A 20,568-nucleotide genomic window follows, 5' to 3' on the forward strand; every position below is an offset into this window, starting at 1 on the left:
ATAAAATAATTCAAATTAAATTATAGATAAAACAAAACACGAACGTTAATAAAAATGCAAAAAATAAATATAACATATATACAGTTTTTCCATAAACACTATCAAATACTACCTAACACAAATTTCCCTTTCTTACTCCAAGTTTTACCGAAGCAAATAAAATTGTTTCAAACTCAATTTCGGAGTCAAACTTTAGAACCGTTCGTTCTTGTACGTACACTACGTGTACTCTTGTAGTACACTACGTGTACTCTTACATTATTAAATGAATTATGCATAGTTTGACAGAGCACTGTAAACCCTGACGAAGGTCCTCTCGGATCAATGGAACAGTTTTGTCAGGGGCGTTGGCAGTAAATACTTTACTAAAGCTGATTCCAAGAAGTTTGTGGCAGTATTACGTGGGATACTATTGCGGTCGAAATCAGGTCAATGCAATAGCGATGTGTCTTCAGATTCGTAAGGCTAAGGTAAACACCTGAAACGATCCTTCTGTTGACTTTTGTACGCACACTCGATCCTTCACGAGGGCTTTTGTAATCGAAACGAGTGATGCCTCGTGTTCAGTTAATTACACATCGTGTTTTATTCAGAGCTAAGCATTAGAGAGGTAATTGTCCGATCAAATGGTTCTCGTTATCTTATGTAAATGTACGTTATTATGTAAAGTAAATTTGTAGGTGATTAGGATGGTAGTCGAGGTCATCATCTTTTTAATGGTAATAAAAGTTATTTAATAGTTATTATTATAGATCTTTTATTACCCGCCTTCGAGACTTCTTCTAAAAATACTATTTAGGGGATGTTTAGAAATAATAATAGCTGGTAATAGTTTAGCTCATGGCCGATTTGCATTTATTAATAATAGAATTTCGTTTAATCATAGTTTTGTACATATTTTTTCTGTTAATTTACGAAATTCCTTCATTTTTCTCTAGTACATAACACGTTTTATTGCTTACAATCTATTATACACATTACAACAACTATCTAATGTTTCAAATGACAAAAGAAAATGGTATCTTGTGTCATGTTTTGCTTATGCGTAATGAGGTTCTGTCATCTCGATGTTGGAATTCATTGCTTTGATAAGAAGCTGCGTCGCCCCCGTAACGCGTTGACGTAACGAAGTGCGTGTGTTACACTGCATTGTGCAGTGAAAATGCAAGTATTTGCATAGCAAAACACCGAGAAAGGTGAGTGTTCATTAGACGAAGCAGTGAAACGTGAGTAAAGCAAGGAGAACGAATGTGTACGAAAGTGTGAGACAATTTATACGTGATTCTGCTTCTCCAACTGGCAGATTCGTTTATCAATGATTTGTATTTAATAGAGATATCGAATTGATATATCGTATCGTATATCATTTATCGATGAGGAAGTTCAAACTTTGTTATCGATAATATACGAATGAAATATTTTGTATTTACTTCGCGAAATTGTATATTAAAAGTTATAAAAATTAAATCAGTGTCAGAGTCTCATTGAATTTTTCTTAAATAAAACATACTTATGGAGTCATAATTCATATTAATATATAACATTATATTAACCCTTATTTTATGTATTTTATAAACAATCTACCTCTATACACATTACGTTTTAAATACACTACTTTAATTATTATTTGCAAAAATAATCACCCTAGGCACAATTGATATGTTTGATTCAATAATCTAATCGTACAGTTTGCAAATAAAAAAGTATTTTTCATCTCATCGTGAACAGATGTTCTGTTGTTGCTGTAATACGTTTCAAACACGGTTTGTCCGTGAAAAAAAAAAACTGAAATTGTGATGACAATCTGACCCTGGCGATAAATGTAAATAAGGCAAGGCTCCTGATAACGTTAGTCATACATCGAGACAATAAAGCAATGTCCCACCCGCATGAGGGTGCTATGACCCATATACCTTGACCCACTGTCATGGGTTACAGGTGAGATACACTCGTCTGTCCTTCGTCATCTTATCTCGGTCTCTCAGCATTGACTGGAACTTTGATAACCCGACTTACACGGGAATCCAGCCAGCAAGTCGACAGGAATCCTGGTTAATCTTCCAGCAGCTACACGGATCCTTTCTTCATGGAGGAATCTTGATCGCGGAGATCTACGCAGACTGCTCAAAATAATTAGAAGACTACGCGAACAATTCCGTAAATTGAAAGAAATTTAAGGAACGAGAGGATTACTTGATACAATATTTTTATGAAACATTTTATACCTAGGATGCTGAAGCTTTTAATTTAATGACCGGAAGCGCTTGGGTTATTAATCATGTTAAGTGGAATGTCATTTGACTAGGGGATCCCCTAATTACGATGGACAAAAGGACGAGTGGTGTAATTGCTTCGGTTTTTATGAACAATGTTTAAATAGTTGTCTATTAACAATAAAATTGTGATGAAAAATAAATTGCAATAGAATTATTAATAAAAGGACACGTTTAGGGAAGCAAGTTGATTACAACGATAAAACGATCGTACAATTATCATATTGATGCACACTGTAAAAAACATATTTTGTACTGTGTACAGCGATAACGATATCTGTGTTGGGTCGATTAAAATTTGTGTCATTACTGTAACCAACGGGTGACAATGCCGAAAATCAAATAGTCATGTTGCGTCGTTACTAATGTTTGTTGGGTGTGTCGGTGAGTCAGAATGTTAAACACAATCTGGCAACTCGTCCGATATCGTTGAATTTATTACTTGGAATGGCAATTTGATAAATGAAAATACATAAGATCTTATTTAAAGAGATATATCCAATTTTCAATTTTAATCATTCATCATTCATGAAATAATTTGTCTTCTGAAGTTTTTTAATTTTATTGAACGATTAGTATCTTTGTTTATAATTAGATCTGCACACTATACTTTTCTTAATTCTTTCTCGATAAAATCACACATCGGTCTCCAACTAAAATTTTAAAATACGACCTTAATTAAGATACCCTAACACACCCACCAAATAAATTATATCAGTTCAAACGATGATCCATTATCCTTACGTACGTTTATCATTTGAAATGCCACGTTTCGCACATTAATAATAAAAAAAAAAACAAATTGACCGCTTGTCAAATGCACGGTGCTTCACCGTCGAAATTCGCAGGACGATCGAAAAGAAAGACGAAAGGACCACAAGGGGAATCACCTGGGTGAGGACGTTCACATTTTTAAATAACCGGTGTCGCGAGAGCACGTACGGGATGTTGTGTCCATCGATAATGTTAGTCAGTCGGAAATTTACATACGGTTAGCCTAAATTTTCACTTCAACTACTCGTCTGTCCACTATTTCGTATAAATATAGATGTGACTTCGGATCGAAGTCTTATGTGAAAGTGTACGCCGTCTTGGTAGGAAGTGTTGTATTGTCACCAATTGAACCCGTTGCTTCTTTATTCAGTGTCCGAGTGCCAGCTTATTCGGAGTACTCGTTTCGTGTGCGTCGAGGAAAATAGTGTCCAGTGATCATGTGCATGCGCTCGATACTTTGGCTGATCCTCGTCGTCACGACAGCGTGTGCCGTTAATTGCGAGGAAGTAAGTAACCGTTTTGGTAACGCTATGCAGATTCGCGTAACACACTTTTCCTTCAACGATTTTGTTTTCGTAATTATCGTAAACGATCTGACAGAAAATTGTGACATGGGGTCTGTCTAAGATAAACATAAATTGACATTTTATAATAATTTAAAAGAAATTACTTTTTTTTTTTAATTGTGGCGTTGTTTTAATTAGACTTGTCAACATTGTTATGTATGGAATACTGTGTCATATACACAGTATTACAAGTCCTTGTCTCCATAGTTATCGAACCTACAAGTATGATCTTTGTACTATATTACCTCTGAACTCTATATGTAATTTAATATCTACTTAATGGGTCTTCGACAAGTAACAATAAGACCATATTTGCATATTTTAATGAAACGATATATGCCTTACGCAAGTTTCCTACTAACGGTTTGCAACTTATACGCGTCCTTGTATTTGTAGATGAATTTAAATCGGAGGGCATCCGTCGAAAACAATTCTTTTCCTCCTTCGCATAGTGAGTGTGTTTCATATTGAGGACAGATAACGGCGATGAAATACGTATATTAATACGAATGTGCTGTGTTCGTGGAATTGTTTATTCCAGTGCGTAAAATAATGTTTACTTACCTTTAAACACAAATCTATTTCGATACACATGTTGGAAGATTTAATTGCAAATAAATACTAGAATCATTATATTGCCTTTTCTCTACGTGAAATGTTTGTTGTCACATTTTTTACGACACATTTAAAATTAGAAAAGAATGTTTGAACAGTTGACTCGACTGTTGAAAATATTATAGGTCAATAAATTAGAACTTACTGTAATTATTAATATTTAAATTTAATTATATTTTACATGAATTCGTGTATTACTATAATTGTTGTAGTGCATTAATAGACAGTGAAAGATTGCGAATATTTCAACAGAATTGTATCAGATAAATGTTTATTATAGCTAAAAGCTCCCATTATCGAGGAAGCAGACAGTTCGAATATTACACAAACGAGTTCGACGGTTCACGACGACAAAAACTTTTGGGAATGGCTGTTTGGCTTCGCTACGATTGGATCCACAACGACAACCACAACTGAACTTCCGGAACCAATGAAAGAAGAATGTTCACCTTGCAGTAAGCTATACTGTTTTTAGTAAAACGCAATTAGCACCGCAAGAAATGGCACTTTGCTCTGATCACTTTATACAAAATGTATATAGATACATAATAATGAGTATATATGGATTATAGAATGCGGCTTGACAAACACCGACAAGCGTATAGTTGGCGGTACCGAGACGCAAGTTAATGAATATCCATGGATGGCATTAATGATGTTCAGAGGACGATTTTATTGCGGTGGAACCGTCATAAACTCTCGTTACATTTTAACTGCAGCTCATTGCGTTGACAGGTGATCTAATTTTCTGTTTTAATAACAATAGCAGTCATATGTATTATTACTTTCTTTTATCGAAATATATCTCGTACATTGAAAATTGATCCGTTATATTGAAATTATGACACATAACTATTGTAAGTTACATATTTAAGAAAAATATTATATTAATATTAAAATTAATATTATTTACGATAATAATATTAAAAATTTTTAATTATTACACCAGATTTGATCCAATCTCCATGTCGATCGTAATATTGGAGCACGATCGTAATTCCACGACGGAGGCTGAGACGAAAGTGTTTAAAGTTGATAAACTGATCAAACACAGTGGTTACTCGACATACAACTATAACAATGACATCGCACTGGTCAGGCTAAAAGAGTCCATATCATTTAAGGGAAAGATGAGACCGGTTTGCCTCCCAGAACGAGGTAAAATTTAAAACTTATCATCCCTAACTCGTTGAAAAAAAGACATAATGTGTTCATCGTCATTAATAAAAATGAATCACATGGTGGAATTTATATAATTATTTAATATCTTTTATTCGATGTCTACTGAAATAAAATTGCTGCTTCCAGCGAAAACATTCGCTGGTCAAAAAGGTATAGTAACCGGATGGGGCGCAGTCGCGGAGTCTGGCTCCGTTTCTCAAACTCTGCAGGAGGTCATGGTGCCCATACTAACAAACGCAGAATGTCGAGCCACTAAATATCCAGCACGAAGAATAACAGACAATATGCTCTGCGCTGGCTACGAAGAAGGAATGAAGGATTCGTGTCAGGTAATTAACAAGCAATTCTTTTTATCATCGTTATCGATACATTCAGCTTTACTTGGTTTTCATTGGAACTTCTATAACATTATTGTACAGCTTATATACCACGCACATGTGTGCATTGTTTTGTACATCGAATCATTTCTATTATGAGAAGTCATTTAAATAACATTGTGACTATTACTGAAATTGACCATGAAATTGAAACTTTCTCTTCAGACTATCATTCTGATATTTTCAGAACAAGACACATATATATTGTTTATGATTTCTTGTTAACTAGGGAGACAGCGGTGGTCCTCTACACGTCGAGAACAACAAGACGTACAATATAGTTGGTAAGATCTATGTCCCATAGAATAACATTAGAATTTTTGTTTGAGTTGAAAAATGAAGCATTATTATTCTGAATAATATGCAGAATTAAATATACTAAGATGCTTTAAATAATATTTTAGTAATATTATTCGAAATAATAATGCTTAGCTATTCCAGCGTTTTGTTATCAACAATAATGGTGCCCTCTATTCGCAGGAGTCGTGTCCTGGGGCGAAGGATGCGCGAAACCTGGCTATCCTGGCGTGTACTCTAGGGTGAATCGTTATTTGACGTGGATAATGCGCAACACCGAGGACGCTTGCTACTGTTGATTCAATTCAAATTAGAATCATGAATAACCTTTGTGCAACACAATACTCATCGACGTTTACGGGAGACATGTAACACTTTCTACGCATATTTTTGCTTTTCTTTTGAGGTTGGTAAGGATCCAGTGAAAACCAAAGATGGGAAAAGTTTTATTCGTGTAATACATAACGAATAAAAATTTAGAAATTTAACAATTTATTCGTGACATTTATTCAATGGAATACTTAAATTTTTCATTTCTCATTGTAAAGTACTACATTAAATAATTCAGAATTAAATTTTTTTTTTAAAGTGTAATAGACAATTGATTAACCTTTATTCATTATTTGAATTTTCTCCATCTTTGGTGGGAACCTTTTAAATTCAAAGAGTACACTTTCCAGGACAGTATCGATAAACTCTGTCGCAGTGGAATATTTATTACACATGACATATTTATGTTTTCAGTAAATTTAAGTTTAAATGTGAATGTTATTGGTTGTACTCATTTCTAGTATAAGTTTATTGAATATTCTTCAACGTTTCACGTTGACCCTATTTAAGAGTTTAAAATAGATAGTCAGTTCTGAACGAAATTGTTGCACCGCTTTGAAGTTCATGTCCGAGCGTTTGAGCGGATCGTAAGCATACTAATACTCGGATAGAATTTGCTGTACTCCACATACTCCCCCCTCTTCTTACCTTCTGCCATGGAGCAGATAGCAACTATAAAGTTACTTCCCCCTGTGTAGCAGTTTATCTTTCAGTTTCAGTTTACCCTTTGAGTAATAATTTAAATTATTATACGCCGTAAAAGTATAAAATGTATAAAAAGTATAAAAAGGACTTTTTTTTAGTTCAAACAAGGTAGCATAAATATTATGGTTACAATGAAATTTTATAAAACAGTAAAGAAATTCCGTATCCATAAAGTGTTTCAAAGTATACAGTAATTTTTATTAAACTTATGTTGAAAATGCTTCGTACAACCACTAACATTCCCTTTTGAACCTAAATTTTTCACACACTCTAGAATGAAGAGAAAGACATACATTACTATAATATGAACTATTTGCATATTTAATTTAACAGCTTCTCGTTATTTATTTACTTGCTATGTCTAGACTATGAATTTCGCGATGGACCGGGCGGTGATGCAAAGTTCGGAAGTACACATAGCTTGCACTCGTGTTTTACGCTTTTTTTTGTAGCATAAGTCTACACGAACATTACACACGCGACGACAGCAATTGAAAGTTAAGGCACGTACCTAGCCTCGTTCAACTCGTAACATTGAACGTACGAGAAAGAAAGTCACGGGACTTTCTCAGTTCATTTCGACATGGAATTTCGGTGAAAACTCACGTACCTACTATGTCACTCGCGCGAGGCTCTGATTTGTCGAGTGAAATGTTCATGTTTTTCTTTTTTTTCTCTCGTGTTTTTCTTATATAGCTACATTTAGACTAGTCACTCTAGATTAAAATACACGGAACATCAAGAAAGTATCTTTACCAAGCTGATTATTTTGCATAAACTTTGGTCGAGTTGTTACGAGAAATGTAGGTGCGACAATTTTCGCCAAAAAACTCTGATATATGTTTTTCGAAAGACATGTCGCATTTTTTTGTATACAATTTTTTACATTTTTAATAGTAACTATTTCTGCAGCAAACACAACAGTTTCAGAGATGTTTAAAAAAATTGTTTACACCTATTAAGTGGTGGGAAAAGTAGTTTGTATGATAAAAGCTTTGAAATATTTTACACATATTCTAATTTGGCTAAACTGAAGTCTTTCAACGATGTGCAAGCTTTCAATGATACTCAATTTTGATACTCGGAATGAAATTAATTTGCTACAATAAGTGACTGTGAGATTGTAAACTCGTAACTTTGATTACGAGATATATTAATAATAATAATAATGATGACAATGATAATATTGTCTTTATTACGCTATAAAAAAAATATGTATGAAGCATGAGATCAGCAGGTCAATGGGAGAAAGAATGGATATACACTTATAAAGAAAATGTCAACAGAGAATCAATAGAGCGTAAGTGTAAGTATGAATAGCTTCGAGTGAGATCTCTGAAATTTGATTTTTATGTTATTAACATTCACATTTAGGATAAACTACAAAACGAAAGACTTTAATATGCTCGTAATGGATCAACATTTATGCAAACATATGTTGCACTGTCATTTGAGCTTTTCAGAACTGATAAACTCCACTTTGTGATAAGTACTTATTATTGTTTTTGAAGCAACCCAAAAATATTACGAAATTGTCAGTGAAAAATTTATATAACAAAATCATATAGCTATAAAGTAAATGTAAATATATTACTGTACTGTTTTGGATAACCAATAATAATCTCCGGCACCAAGTAATAAATAATAATTATGTCTAAAATACCTAATCACGCACGAGAACATTGTCTAATGTTTAGAACATGAACCTTCTGTACTATTCACGTCAAGGAGCTGTTCATCCTGTTTCCTGGCTCGTTTACGAATTGTGATATGTCTACAATACCATTTCATCACAAAACTAGGGCATTGTATATCTTACCCATCAGGCTAATATGCGCGTCTGCTTGTCAATAACACGATCCAGACTTAATCTCGAAAGCTGTACATGCTCGTCCAGCTGTTAAAAACAAAAAGCAGTTCAACGATCTCTTAAATAACATCCAACGTTTTGTTACGCGTTAAACATCGGTGACTAGAAGTCCTTCGGGCGGTGTAGCTTCTTCGACCGTAATCTCAATATTCGTTTCCGCTTTGTCGAACATCCAATACGTCTCCATGTTGCCTTTTCCCTGCGTGGAGTGACAAACAGAGGATCACGCGATTCGAGACTAAGGATCTCTAAGCAGGAGTTTTTCTGATACCAACCTTGACCCAAACTAGTCCGCGTGACTCGACGTGGTACCGGTCTTTGACCAATAGCGCTTTAGTGTCTGCCGAGATGTGTACCTTTCCTGGCTGTGTCATGAAAAAAATTGTGCACAAAGTCAAATTTTCGCGAGGTATAAGATTAGAAAGGGAATGTAATAGCCTGGAAGTTGTTAGAATTGTTGAATGGAAAATATTGTTGAATTTAGAGGAGACTTTATCATTTTTGAAGTTTAGTGAAAGATAAACGTGCTCGTGAGTGATCTATTGAGGACATGCAAGTGGAAAAACCGTGTATTTGTTAGCACTGGAAACGACAAAATTGGTCACGAATAAAATTTGACTTTTATCAATACAAAGTTAAGTTCTCTAAAACTATGTTTTATTATATAACCATTAATTTTAATTTATTAGCTAACTGGTTTAACTGAAAAATTGCCGAATAAAAAATATATTTATTATTTTTACTGTCAGGAAATTATTAATCTACCTTACAATAATTTTCTGTGAAGAACAAAGCAATCAGTTCATGAATCTTCTACTTCGCCACAAATATCAAACGTGTCAATGACATTACGACGTTCTACTAGTTGGATGCTCTTTTATACCCAGTTTCTTATAAACAGTTTTCCTACAATTAGATAGACATAGCACAAACTTACCAGACTGGTCGTTTGCATTCTGGAAGCAGTATTCACCGTGTCGCCGAAGAAGCAATATCTCGGTACTTTGATGCCAACAACACCTGCCACAGCTGGTCCAGAATGAATTCCTGAGAAAGTAGAACACGCTTGCATGCGGTTGCGTTCGTTTCGCGTACGCAAACTTTTGAAAGCGTCAGAAACGCTTGAAATCGAAGGGAAGTATACTCAAGTGAAATTAGAAGAAATTACGAGTGTTTGGTAGGAAATCGCGCGTGTTACCTATGCGAATCTGTATATCAAGACCAGATGGCAATTTGAGAGATTGCACGTGCTTTATCAGCTGCAGGGAAACGTCTGCCACGTTTTGAGCGTGATCTTCAGTCTTATCCGGTGCTCCACTCGCTGCCATGTAAACTCGACCGACTGTTTCTACCTGTTGAAAGAAGCAAAAGTAACATAACGGGCGTTGAAGCAGAGTTCTGGTCGGTTTGAGTGAATAATAAAAAAAAAAAACTATTGATTATATTATTCAATAGTTTCAGTTCTTCAAGTTCCATGGTGATGTCTCATAATAAGTTGTTTCTATACGTTCTTGAAAATGAGTTCAACTTTATCATTCAGCAAACTAGAACTCTGCTTTGAGGTGTTCGGGAAATTATTGGGACATTTTACGTCCACTTGGAGAGTGCTTCTACTATCCAAGAGGTCGTAAAAGTGTTCTTCCTATCGCCATAATGGACTCACTTTGTACACATTGTATTCGTCCATCAGGGAGTCGAAACACGAGAAAACGGCGTTCATTGACGAGACGATGTCCATTGCGCCCTCAATGGTCGAGTAATCGAAGTCGCAAAGCTCGCAGAACAAAACGGTTATAGACTCGAACGACTATGAAGAAAAGGAAACGTTAATCTTGTCTTCTTATCGCTGTTATAGAATGTTAAAAACAATCCAAATTTGTATTTAAAATAGTAGATTCATTCTATATTGTGAGCTTTCTGTCTCAACAAATTCCTTTCACGATACTGTCATTAATAATTGATCGTTTGATACCTCGCAAGTGCTCAAAGGGCTCGCACCGGCACGCAAGCGATCAGCGACCGTCTGGGGAATCATGGAATACAGAAGCTCGTCGCTTTTGTTCTTCCAACGATCCAGTAACGCGTAGCTATTTTCCAGTTCGGTTGATCTCTGTTCCGCCCTCTCGAACATCATCTCCAACCTGAGTAGAAAGGGTCCGGAGAAAAATGAGCTCGTTCGATTTTGCTGGAATTGAAATAATGATAATGTATGTACCTTCCGCAATGCTGCCATCCCGCGAGGACTAATTCTCGACTTAAGCCATGAGGGTTTAGATCGTTCAGGTACAGGCCCATGTTGAGTAGCTCGTCTAAGCTGTTGATTCTGTCGAAATATACTTTTTGTTATTTCTGTGCTTTGGGCTGAGGGTTCCCGAAAAATTTTAATCACGTACCACTCTGTGTTATTTAGGTATGTTAATATGAAACTGAAATGTTTGATAAAGGGAGAAAGAGTATATCTCTTGTATAGAAATTAATATAATAATTAAAAGTTATGGATGGTTGAGTACTTTGGGAACCCTTATTTTAGGGCTTCGACGATTATTCGCACTATTGTTCATTACTTTCGTGTACTTACAAGGGACTACATAGGAAAATTATTGCTTTGATGTCATCGATGTACCTCATCTGGCCCTTCAACAAGATACTTCTCGCTCCTTGGCTTCCTCTCCTATCTAATCCTGAGCTTGTACTAGCGATATTGTCTGTATTCGACTGTGTATTGTTATCGTTTACCCTGATGAGTTCTAGCTCGAACATCACTGAATGCAAGTACAGCACCTATACAAGTATGTGGCATTGTTATCAAGAAATTGAAACCTTGAAAACCAGAATCGAATATAAACTAAATAAAAATGGAGAATATATAAATATATTAGCCTCTAGAAAAACATTTATGTTTAAAGAATGAATATTCGTCATCAATTGATTTAAAATAATATTACCGATGTTCTGCTCTGTAATTAGGCTTGAAGATAACGTGACAAATGAAGCAATCTCCTCAGCATCTGATATAAAATGTACCCTTACGTTTCCCCAAGTGAAGGAAATCCCTTTAGGCCTACGCAGTTTAAAGACTTCCGTGATGTGTTTGTTCAGGATGGATGAGCTACCGCCCCATGCTTGCAACAGTTTATCGCCAACTCCCAGTAGGAGCATATCCTTGTTTATCACGACCCCAAACGGGAACAGCCGTAAAAGAAACGTGCAGGACACTGGTGCCAATTCTCGACCTAGCGGAGTTTTCATTCTGTTGTTCTTCGCGATCTAGAAATCGCGATCATCAAAATTTTCTTTATTATTCACAATCCCTTCAAGCATTGGTAAAATCTGTTTTATTGTATTGTATTGATATTGGATTGATATTATGAATATTTTTCGTGAGATTACTTACATATTCACGATTGTCAAAGTCAATTCTAAATTTAACCATCACACTCCTGGACCCCGGGATATTGTTTGAAGATTCTAATACGCTAATTATCAAATCCGTTTCGTAAAGCTCTTTAGCTATATAATACAACTGACCTGTTGGAAAAGTATGGGAATAAAGGCGTGTTACCTTGTGAATTATTATTTCACTATTTTAACTTTTCCATTATATACATATGTCTCTGACATCTCATTATAAAATACTCGTAATGTAAGTTAAATCAGTTCGGAGCAATATCTCTTCCGAAGCATTTTATTGCGGAACATTAACTTTGAGTATTTAACATTTTGAAATTAAACTATCAGAATTGCAAGTTTACGCACACTGCTTATCTTGACTTGATTTGTTTATCATTTATGAGAAATGACAGAAAATGTATAGGTAATGAAAATTCAATAGGAAATCTTTTATTCATTTCGGAGGTATAAACAGAAAATGTGTTTCAATTTTCCATTGACCTGCTACAAATAACGTTTTGAAATCAAACTGAAAGATTTATTTATATGTGGAACAACATTTTCTATACGTCGAAACTATACGTCAAATCGATGTTTCAAAATTGTATATTATTTACATTTTGTCTTGGAAAAGTTAAACAGAAAAACATTCGCAAATTAGAAAACATCTTACCCATGAGATAATGCGTAAAACCTTGCCTGGTGCTTCGATACACTAGCACTACACCTTGCGCGTCGACGTGTGTAGTGTACATGGAGGGGCTTTTCATTTTTGGATACGTGAATCTCATTTGCATGTGAATATTGTCGACACTTTGCAGAAAGTCACAGAAATAACGACCTGTGGCTTTCACTGTGCAGGCGTACCTATTATTCAAACAATAAATACCCTTGCATTGCGATTCAGAAGATTTTTAAACTCTATTTTCACGTATTGTATTTTATCATTTTCGGAATTCCATGAACAAATGCTAAAATCGGTTCATTCGTATAATTCATACATTACTTTAAACGACTCGTCTTTAATACATTTAATTTTATATAAAATTTAAAGACACTACTTAATTTTATTTTGTTATCAACTGCATAATTATTTGGGAAGTAAACAATTCTGTGTAAAAAACATCTCGCTAAATGTCAACGGCATCGTCAATGACTTCTACATCCTACACACGTTTATGTCTAATTTTAAGTCGAAAAATTTATTTTTGCAGGTGTTTCTATAATTACAGAAAATCCAGATTCGATTTTCATCGGTTGCATTCAAAGTCTCGTATCGAGTAATCGTGTAGAAAACGTACCATACCTTACGCTCAGATAATCACCTCTCCCCCGAGACACGGAAAACTGATAAGATCAGACATCACCCCGTCCTTATCGCTCTAACTATTCTACGTAATTGAGGCAATCGAATAAATCGTCCGTCACAACCCGACTCATGCATCGCAAATTAGAAAGAAGCGTAACTTCGGTTGGATAAGCTTAATTAAAGCAATAACGCCTATCGATTGCTCGAAAATGTAAAGAGATCCGATAGTGTATTAAATCGGACGCAATAAAATATTAATTAGTGGAAGCGCTTAATAGAACCGTAGCAGTTGTAGCTGGAAATAATTTATCCTGCGCCGCATAGTTCTCTAATGTGTGTGTAATGGTAATTAAACGGTTTAATTAACGAGGCACTAAATCCAATCTCTGTGTCACGGATTAAGTCCAGTCACATGTCCTAACGCATGCGACCATAAAGGAATACCTTGGTTCCATTTCTACCATAATTGTCTCTTCACGAAATTTCTACTCTGAAGTGAAATTTTACTTTCTAGTCGTTTTAAAAATGACGAATTAGTAATTATTGAGTGGCGTTCTTGAGGATGAAATGTCACTTACCCTAAGTTGCTGAAAAATCTAACGAAACATTTGCCAAAGAATTGCATCACATTATCGATCGAGATGCCTTTGATCGTGGCTAAAGCAGCAGCCAAATTGGTCATAAGCTCGTCAGGATATATTTGTCGTGTGTTGAATACCATGTGCTTGCAGTCAGCACTTTCCAAGAGCTGATGCCACACTTCTTCGCCATACTCTAACTGCAACCAGAAGTGTATTTTACTCTAATCGGTTTCCCTCGGTTCGTCTCATTTTAGATAAAGTGGCATTAGGAAGGCGCTAAATGACTAATTTCAGTATTGAAACGAGGAGTGCTTTAGACATTTAATTGAAGAATATTCCCTTATGACTTTAACACGTAGGATATGCTTCATAGATTTTATCATAAATTGATTAATTATTTTATAGAAACGTAACGATTTAATTACATTTTCTTGAAATCACCATTACATTCAGAGAACAAATTTAAACTAAAATATTAGATGTAGTAGAACTTTCGAATTAAGATAGTACACTACTTTTCCTATTATAATATTATTTATTTACTTATACTCAGTTTTAATCATTCAAACTAGAATTAATGAAACGTTTCAGAAACGATTCTATACTTCAAGATCAAACTCATTCAGTCAAGTTTTGAGTTCGTCTTTCGATCTGCGATTGGTTTATCAGAAACTTCATCACGAGTTTTTAATTGAAATTATGGTGAACAGTCTTCCAGTTTCACTTTATTATGCTTCGTACAAATCTCGCCACTGTACGTGCGATCGATTTCCAATGAAAGTAGCTTAGAAACAGCGGATTGGGTATAAAAGGATAGAACGTGTAGCCATTTCTATTATGCTCGGGGGAATATTTCCTTTCCTTCGTGCCACCTTTTATTCCTCCTATACAAAAACAAAAGGCCTGGGTGTTATACGTCACGCTGCAAAGCTATATATGAAATGTTTGCGAACTGAGCTGATGATAATAGTGAAATCTAGCGCGCTTTGCAGATTAAAACATTTAATTCGTACAATGGAACAAACAGCAATATTTTTATTTTTTATTGAATCATTCCTATCTTTATTCTTTATGTTCTATTGAATCACTTCTTTCTTATTTAAGAATTATTTTGCAGTTTAATTGCAAACAATTTTACGAGATGGTTTATTTCAATTTTCAAACCATTTGTCATTCGCTTAAAGAAATAAAAATACAACCCAGGGTTTCGGTATGTGATTACACACTTTACAATGTAGTAAGTGCACGATAAGCTATTTATTGCTCTTATTCGCGGTAAGTTGATTCCCACAATCAATCCAATTCCAGGCCCTCCATATAGGATAATCAATGTTTCTTCCTGCCATAATGACCACGATCACGAAAATGAATACGGTTTCCACACTAATGGAACCTCTCGAGGTTCAATATACCAACCAGACACGCAAATTTCACGCAGTTTAATAACCGAATTTCAACCGTGGTCTAACGTGCCCTCGTCTGGTATACTACTCGCATGCATGCGTAAATAGAAAAACGAATACTCGATTAGAACTGTAATTTACAATGTGTCTCTTCCGAATAATTCGGTGAATCCTATCTAAATTATTCAGATAAATCATTAAGACAAATTGCTTTCCATTAAATTCCATTTAATAGGAGTTCCAAGAGTTGGAATACTTTTTAAAATGCGTACCCGATGAACGTATGATTTTAATCATAATTGAGTATAAATTTTATGCGTCCATGGCATACATAAATATAAAAAATATATGCAAAATGTGCACAGAGTAAGTACATGCATTTACGCAGAATAAAATATTGAAATTATTGCGTTAATTTATGAAATACTTCTGCATACGTGTATTTTCTATATCAACCATAAATGCATAAATTGATGAAGACTTATCGTTAATTCTTTTGAATATCCTCTTCCTAAGTAGGTTCATTGTTCTGCATTGCACGCTGTGTTTCAATGATTAATCCATTTTTAATTGATCGTCGCTTATGAAGAGTTCGATCACTCCAAGTAATCTAGCCCGGGATACATACGTAATTATGTATGCATGCGCAAAGTTTTGACTCAGATATATCTGCAACCTGAAGTTTTCTAATTATAAGAAATTTGAAGACAAGATGGAAAATATGATCGAAGAACCGCAGTGATCGTTAATAGAATTATCGACAATAGTGGATAAACAAAGCATTGGGAAACGAATCAACAGGTGTCCTTAGACGCCGGAAGAACAATGCTATTTTTAAATCTTTGTGCAATTAAGGCGCTGTACTGAAAGGAAGTCTGAAGTTCATCCATATTCATCGATATACTTCGTTCATTCCGTATCTTGAAACCATTTCCTCCGGACGAGTACGTGATCCTTTTTTTAAACGATCGATTATTTGGAGACGAGTCGATAAATCAATACATTGCACACCAGTTCATAAACACGTCAATAGATCCTCTGCACGGACTCGCTTCGTCTCTATTCGAAATTGAAACAGTAACAATGGTGTATCAAGCAAAGATAAGCACTTCTGATTGTAACGTAACTTTATGGTGGCCTGACAGCTTCAGCGAAAAAAATTCACCGACTAATGAAGAATTCAATACATTTATTCTTACTATCGACACTTAAATAAGCTGAATTTATCAAGACGATCAAGAACAGACAGGAATCCTCGATGGGAAATCGAGACGTGGGAGGAAACGCGATATGGATCAGACCAGATTTTCCTGTAATTTATATCCTGAGGTAAAATAATTTTATATCTATAGCGAGACTTTTAAAAGTAAGAATTACGGTACGATTTACTTGGATTAATTTTTTACAATGATTATGCAAGGTATTTTATATAATTCAGTAATTCGCGTAATATTTGTTGCACGTGCAGAAATCGAAGACTAATCAAATTCAATGAGCAAAAGTATGGCTCGCATTTAAAAGAACTTCTTTTATCAGTTCAATTGGCGTGAATTGGTCTGATCAGAAATAAGGCTTCGCACGTGCTTTCCATTTCGTTTGTTTCTGTTCTCTCCTCACAGTCATTCGATGACGAACAATTAAGCTTAGCATGCACATAAATACACAACCGTAAAAATAAGTGAAAATGAAGTGGTCAAAATCTAGTCCCACGAAACTGCAGTTATATTCGTTCGATCACTTGGTCTACAAACTCACTAGCACTATACGTTATTAACAGAGATTAATCGCTTATGAGATAACGAATTAAGTAATTGCAATTTGTGTTCTACGTCTATTCGATTGAATAATTAAAAATTTCCCTGAAAGAGCTGAGATTTAATAAATGTTACTAATTTACAGGCATGAGACAAGTGACAGAAAAGAAAAACAAATTTGACCTGGCCACGTATGAACATTCATAGTCGTATCGACCACTGTATTATCGACATTATTAACTAATTATTAAATTTTTCTCGTTCACAGTGAAACATTTCATTCAACAATTTCAAATCAAAATTCTATTCAATGACTAACATACGATACAAACATGTGTCTTTCATTAATTAATGAAAACTCGTATTAAATTAACAATTTTGCCTAGTTTTGGTTACCAACCTGCACAAAGTGCTGCACACTCTCTAAAAGCATGCCGTACATCGTTCCTGTTGTTTTCCTGGTGTTTCTTCAGCCAACGAAACGCGCATTTGTTGGAACGCGGTGGAAAAGTCCGGCAACCGGGAAAATCGGTTTCACCGCGGTCTCGCTGCCGTCTGATCGCATATCGTCGCGGTGGACGCGCTGTTTCCACTTTGAAGTCAGGCGTTTCGCGCCACTAGAACAACGCTGTCACGCGTCATTTGGACGGTTCCTTGTCCCTTTGGCGTGAAGAGAGAGAGACTGAGCCGGTTCGACCGCGCGCCGAAGTTTGAGTTTCGGCTGTGCCGCGGGGTTGACTCGAGCTTGGGAAGGGTGGTTGCGAATACCTGCGCGCGCAAGACTCCACGCAGTTATCGAGGCTCTCGACGCGCTCGTTGCCATTCGGTTGGGAATCCTGTTCAGCGGAGATCATGCTCCTGGGGTTGGTGCATGTGAAAGAACGTTCACAAAGGGTTTGGAAAAAGGGGATTTAGGATTTAGACTTTTAATAAAACATGAACGGAATGGAATATATTTGAATTTTTTGAATTTCAATCCTTTGCTCTCAAGCTTCTTGTAGTTTGAAGGTTTGCCAGTGAAAGAATTTTCCTAAAGAAGCTTTATAAGTGAAGTTGTACGTTTTTTTATTATACATATAATACATTCATATTCTGGATATTATTATTCTTCTATTATTGTTAGGTTTAACGAATTTGCGATATGAACGTTTCACATCGCGAGATTAACATAACGTGTTTGCTCTGTTGCTTGTCACTGTATTTTCAGTTGTCTGCCGTGTCATTCGAATTCGAGCGACACGTACAAACCACTGGGGTTGCGTCACTTCTATTCGACTGACTTTAATAATTACGAATGATATTATGTATTTCTGCCAGTGTTATGAATATAATTATGAAAATGATAATTCGTCTTTATTATAAGATATACATTGACTGTCTTATCACATATTTCTTGGTGGCTGACGGATTAGAAATGAATTTATGAAACGTTTAAAAAGAATATCAAATAGAAATAATACAATTGTAATTGTTAAACTAGTATTTTTTTTACAGATATTCCAGAGAAAAAGATTACAGAAACCCTGTAGTAATAGCCTAATTATTTATGTACATATTCCTTCTTTTTTATTACCTTAAATCTTGTACAGGTATTCCATTTATTTATTTATTTACCTACCCATTATTATGTATATATTACTTTAAATTAACACCCATTTCAATAAAGAACGAACGTGCAATCATTATGCGTTACGTTTGGCTTTGTCGTAGATGCTCTTGAACGTGAGACATCGTCTTTATAGCTTCACTTAGAAGTGATTAAGATTGGATTACCAGGCAGTAACTACACATGGGATAGTATGGCTGAATGCAGACAATTGTTTAATTAAATTATGCATACGTGCACGGCGTTTAGAAAATAGTGGCCTGGTGAGACTTACCCGAGAATTTATGATAATAGTTAACGTACTAATAAGACAATATTTTATATTAATCAAAAATACTGTAATCTATCTCTTTTGCTTCCCTGCACTTCAAAGGCAAGCTGCAAAATTATTTCTCTATTTGAAAATTGCTGATTTTCAGAGAAGAGTTGCCAGACTGAGAGGATAAACTATGATGGATGGTTTCAATACTTCGCGTATCAATGCCTGCATATAGTCTACGCTTCAGGCAACAGATTCTGTAATGATGCAAGCTATCAATATCTAGAAGAAAATACTTGACAGTTTCAGCTGAAAAGATGGCTTAACTGTATACATTTGCTCTTTTTCAATATAGACTCAATGAAAACATATTAAAATATAAATCTTGTTCACATATTTTTTGAAGTAGTAGAAGTAAAGTTTCATATTTTACAATGTGATCCATAAAGAAACCTTAGTAAAATACTCTTCTTTCGAGCTCGAAATATCAATAGGCCCCTGGACTACCTCTTCCACTCACTATGCTTTGCTAAGCGGCTAATCAACCTCCATAACCGAACCTAATCAAAGCATAACACTAAACTAAAGCCAAAACATAATTGAACAGGAAGCTAACCGCCTAGTACATAATCAAAACGCAATTTGAACTTAATCCAATTTAACATACTCGATATCCTGTGTTACGCACCCACCATACTTAACCATCTTAATTCTAACGTATCTAACTTACTTACTCTACCTCAACCAGTCTAGTACACTTAACCTGCCAAACCAAAACCTAAAATCCAATCTAATTTAGCTAACCCTGGGTTGGAAAGCTTTTTCCTGAATTGCTTTTATGTGCCCCGTTTACGAAGCATGGGTATTATTCTTTCTATCGTACAAATGCGAGTTGTTTCTGGAATATTTTTCTTGGAAGTTATTAAAACAATTACAACGAGTGCAGTGGCAGTAAAAACTGCTGTAAAATATGTATGCTGTAACCATCACTAAAAAATTCATAACTGGCCTCCGTTTAACAAAAACGGATTTCGGAATTTACGTTATATCGCATAGTAAATAGCTCCATCTCGTAGACTTTCTTTATAGGAGAAATTATTTATTCCTGATTTCACGTGTCTTAGGAGGCAGTTCAATAGTACATGTGATAATATGTGTCACAAATAAGATGGAGAGTTCGTGGTGAGTGACACACTGTTATGTCCGTGGCATACATGCTAGCGTTCTTAACACATCCGATCAATCGAAACACGCAAAGCATTACAATGCAATTTCAG

At 35.2% G+C, this 20,568-nt stretch overlaps 2 protein-coding genes across 4 annotated transcripts; one reads left to right on the top strand and one right to left on the bottom strand.

Moving 5' to 3' along the window:
- The first annotated feature begins 2,889 nt into the window (after positions 1 to 2,889).
- Positions 2,890 to 7,195, top strand: LOC128874130 (trypsin-1-like). Its single transcript, XM_054118491.1, has 7 exons — positions 2,890 to 3,553; positions 4,509 to 4,683; positions 4,801 to 4,963; positions 5,178 to 5,386; positions 5,537 to 5,739; positions 6,017 to 6,071; positions 6,268 to 7,195. The coding sequence occupies exons 1-7, from the start codon at positions 3,485 to 3,487 to the stop codon at positions 6,381 to 6,383; spliced, it is 990 nt and encodes a 329-aa protein (XP_053974466.1). The 5' UTR covers positions 2,890 to 3,484; the 3' UTR covers positions 6,384 to 7,195.
- Positions 7,196 to 7,206: 11 nt separating this feature from the next.
- LOC128874127 (soluble guanylate cyclase 89Db-like) lies at positions 7,207 to 18,121 on the bottom strand. 3 transcript variants are annotated; one of them, XM_054118483.1, is made up of 13 exons: positions 17,827 to 18,121; positions 14,267 to 14,466; positions 13,053 to 13,246; positions 12,384 to 12,517; positions 12,020 to 12,256; positions 11,568 to 11,770; positions 11,205 to 11,312; positions 10,962 to 11,130; positions 10,653 to 10,796; positions 10,188 to 10,341; positions 9,927 to 10,036; positions 9,265 to 9,354; positions 7,207 to 9,188 (listed from the first exon to the last, which is right to left on the bottom strand). In XM_054118483.1, exons 1-13 carry the CDS (start codon positions 17,866 to 17,868, stop codon positions 9,078 to 9,080), a joined length of 1,896 nt encoding a protein of 631 aa, XP_053974458.1. In that variant the 5' UTR covers positions 17,869 to 18,121; the 3' UTR covers positions 7,207 to 9,077. The 3 variants fall into 3 exon arrangements, 2 of the variants coding, with proteins under 2 accessions (XP_053974458.1, XP_053974459.1); XR_008456580.1 differs by lacking the exons at positions 7,207 to 9,188; positions 9,265 to 9,354 and having other exon boundaries at positions 10,188 to 10,337; XM_054118484.1 differs by lacking the exons at positions 7,207 to 9,188; positions 9,265 to 9,354; positions 9,927 to 10,036 and having other exon boundaries at positions 10,133 to 10,337.
- Between the last annotated feature and the right edge of the window lie 2,447 nt (positions 18,122 to 20,568).

Source organism: Hylaeus volcanicus, chromosome 3 (assembly GCF_026283585.1).
Source record: "Hylaeus volcanicus isolate JK05 chromosome 3, UHH_iyHylVolc1.0_haploid, whole genome shotgun sequence".
Classification (NCBI taxonomy): domain Eukaryota; kingdom Metazoa; phylum Arthropoda; class Insecta; order Hymenoptera; family Colletidae; genus Hylaeus; species Hylaeus volcanicus.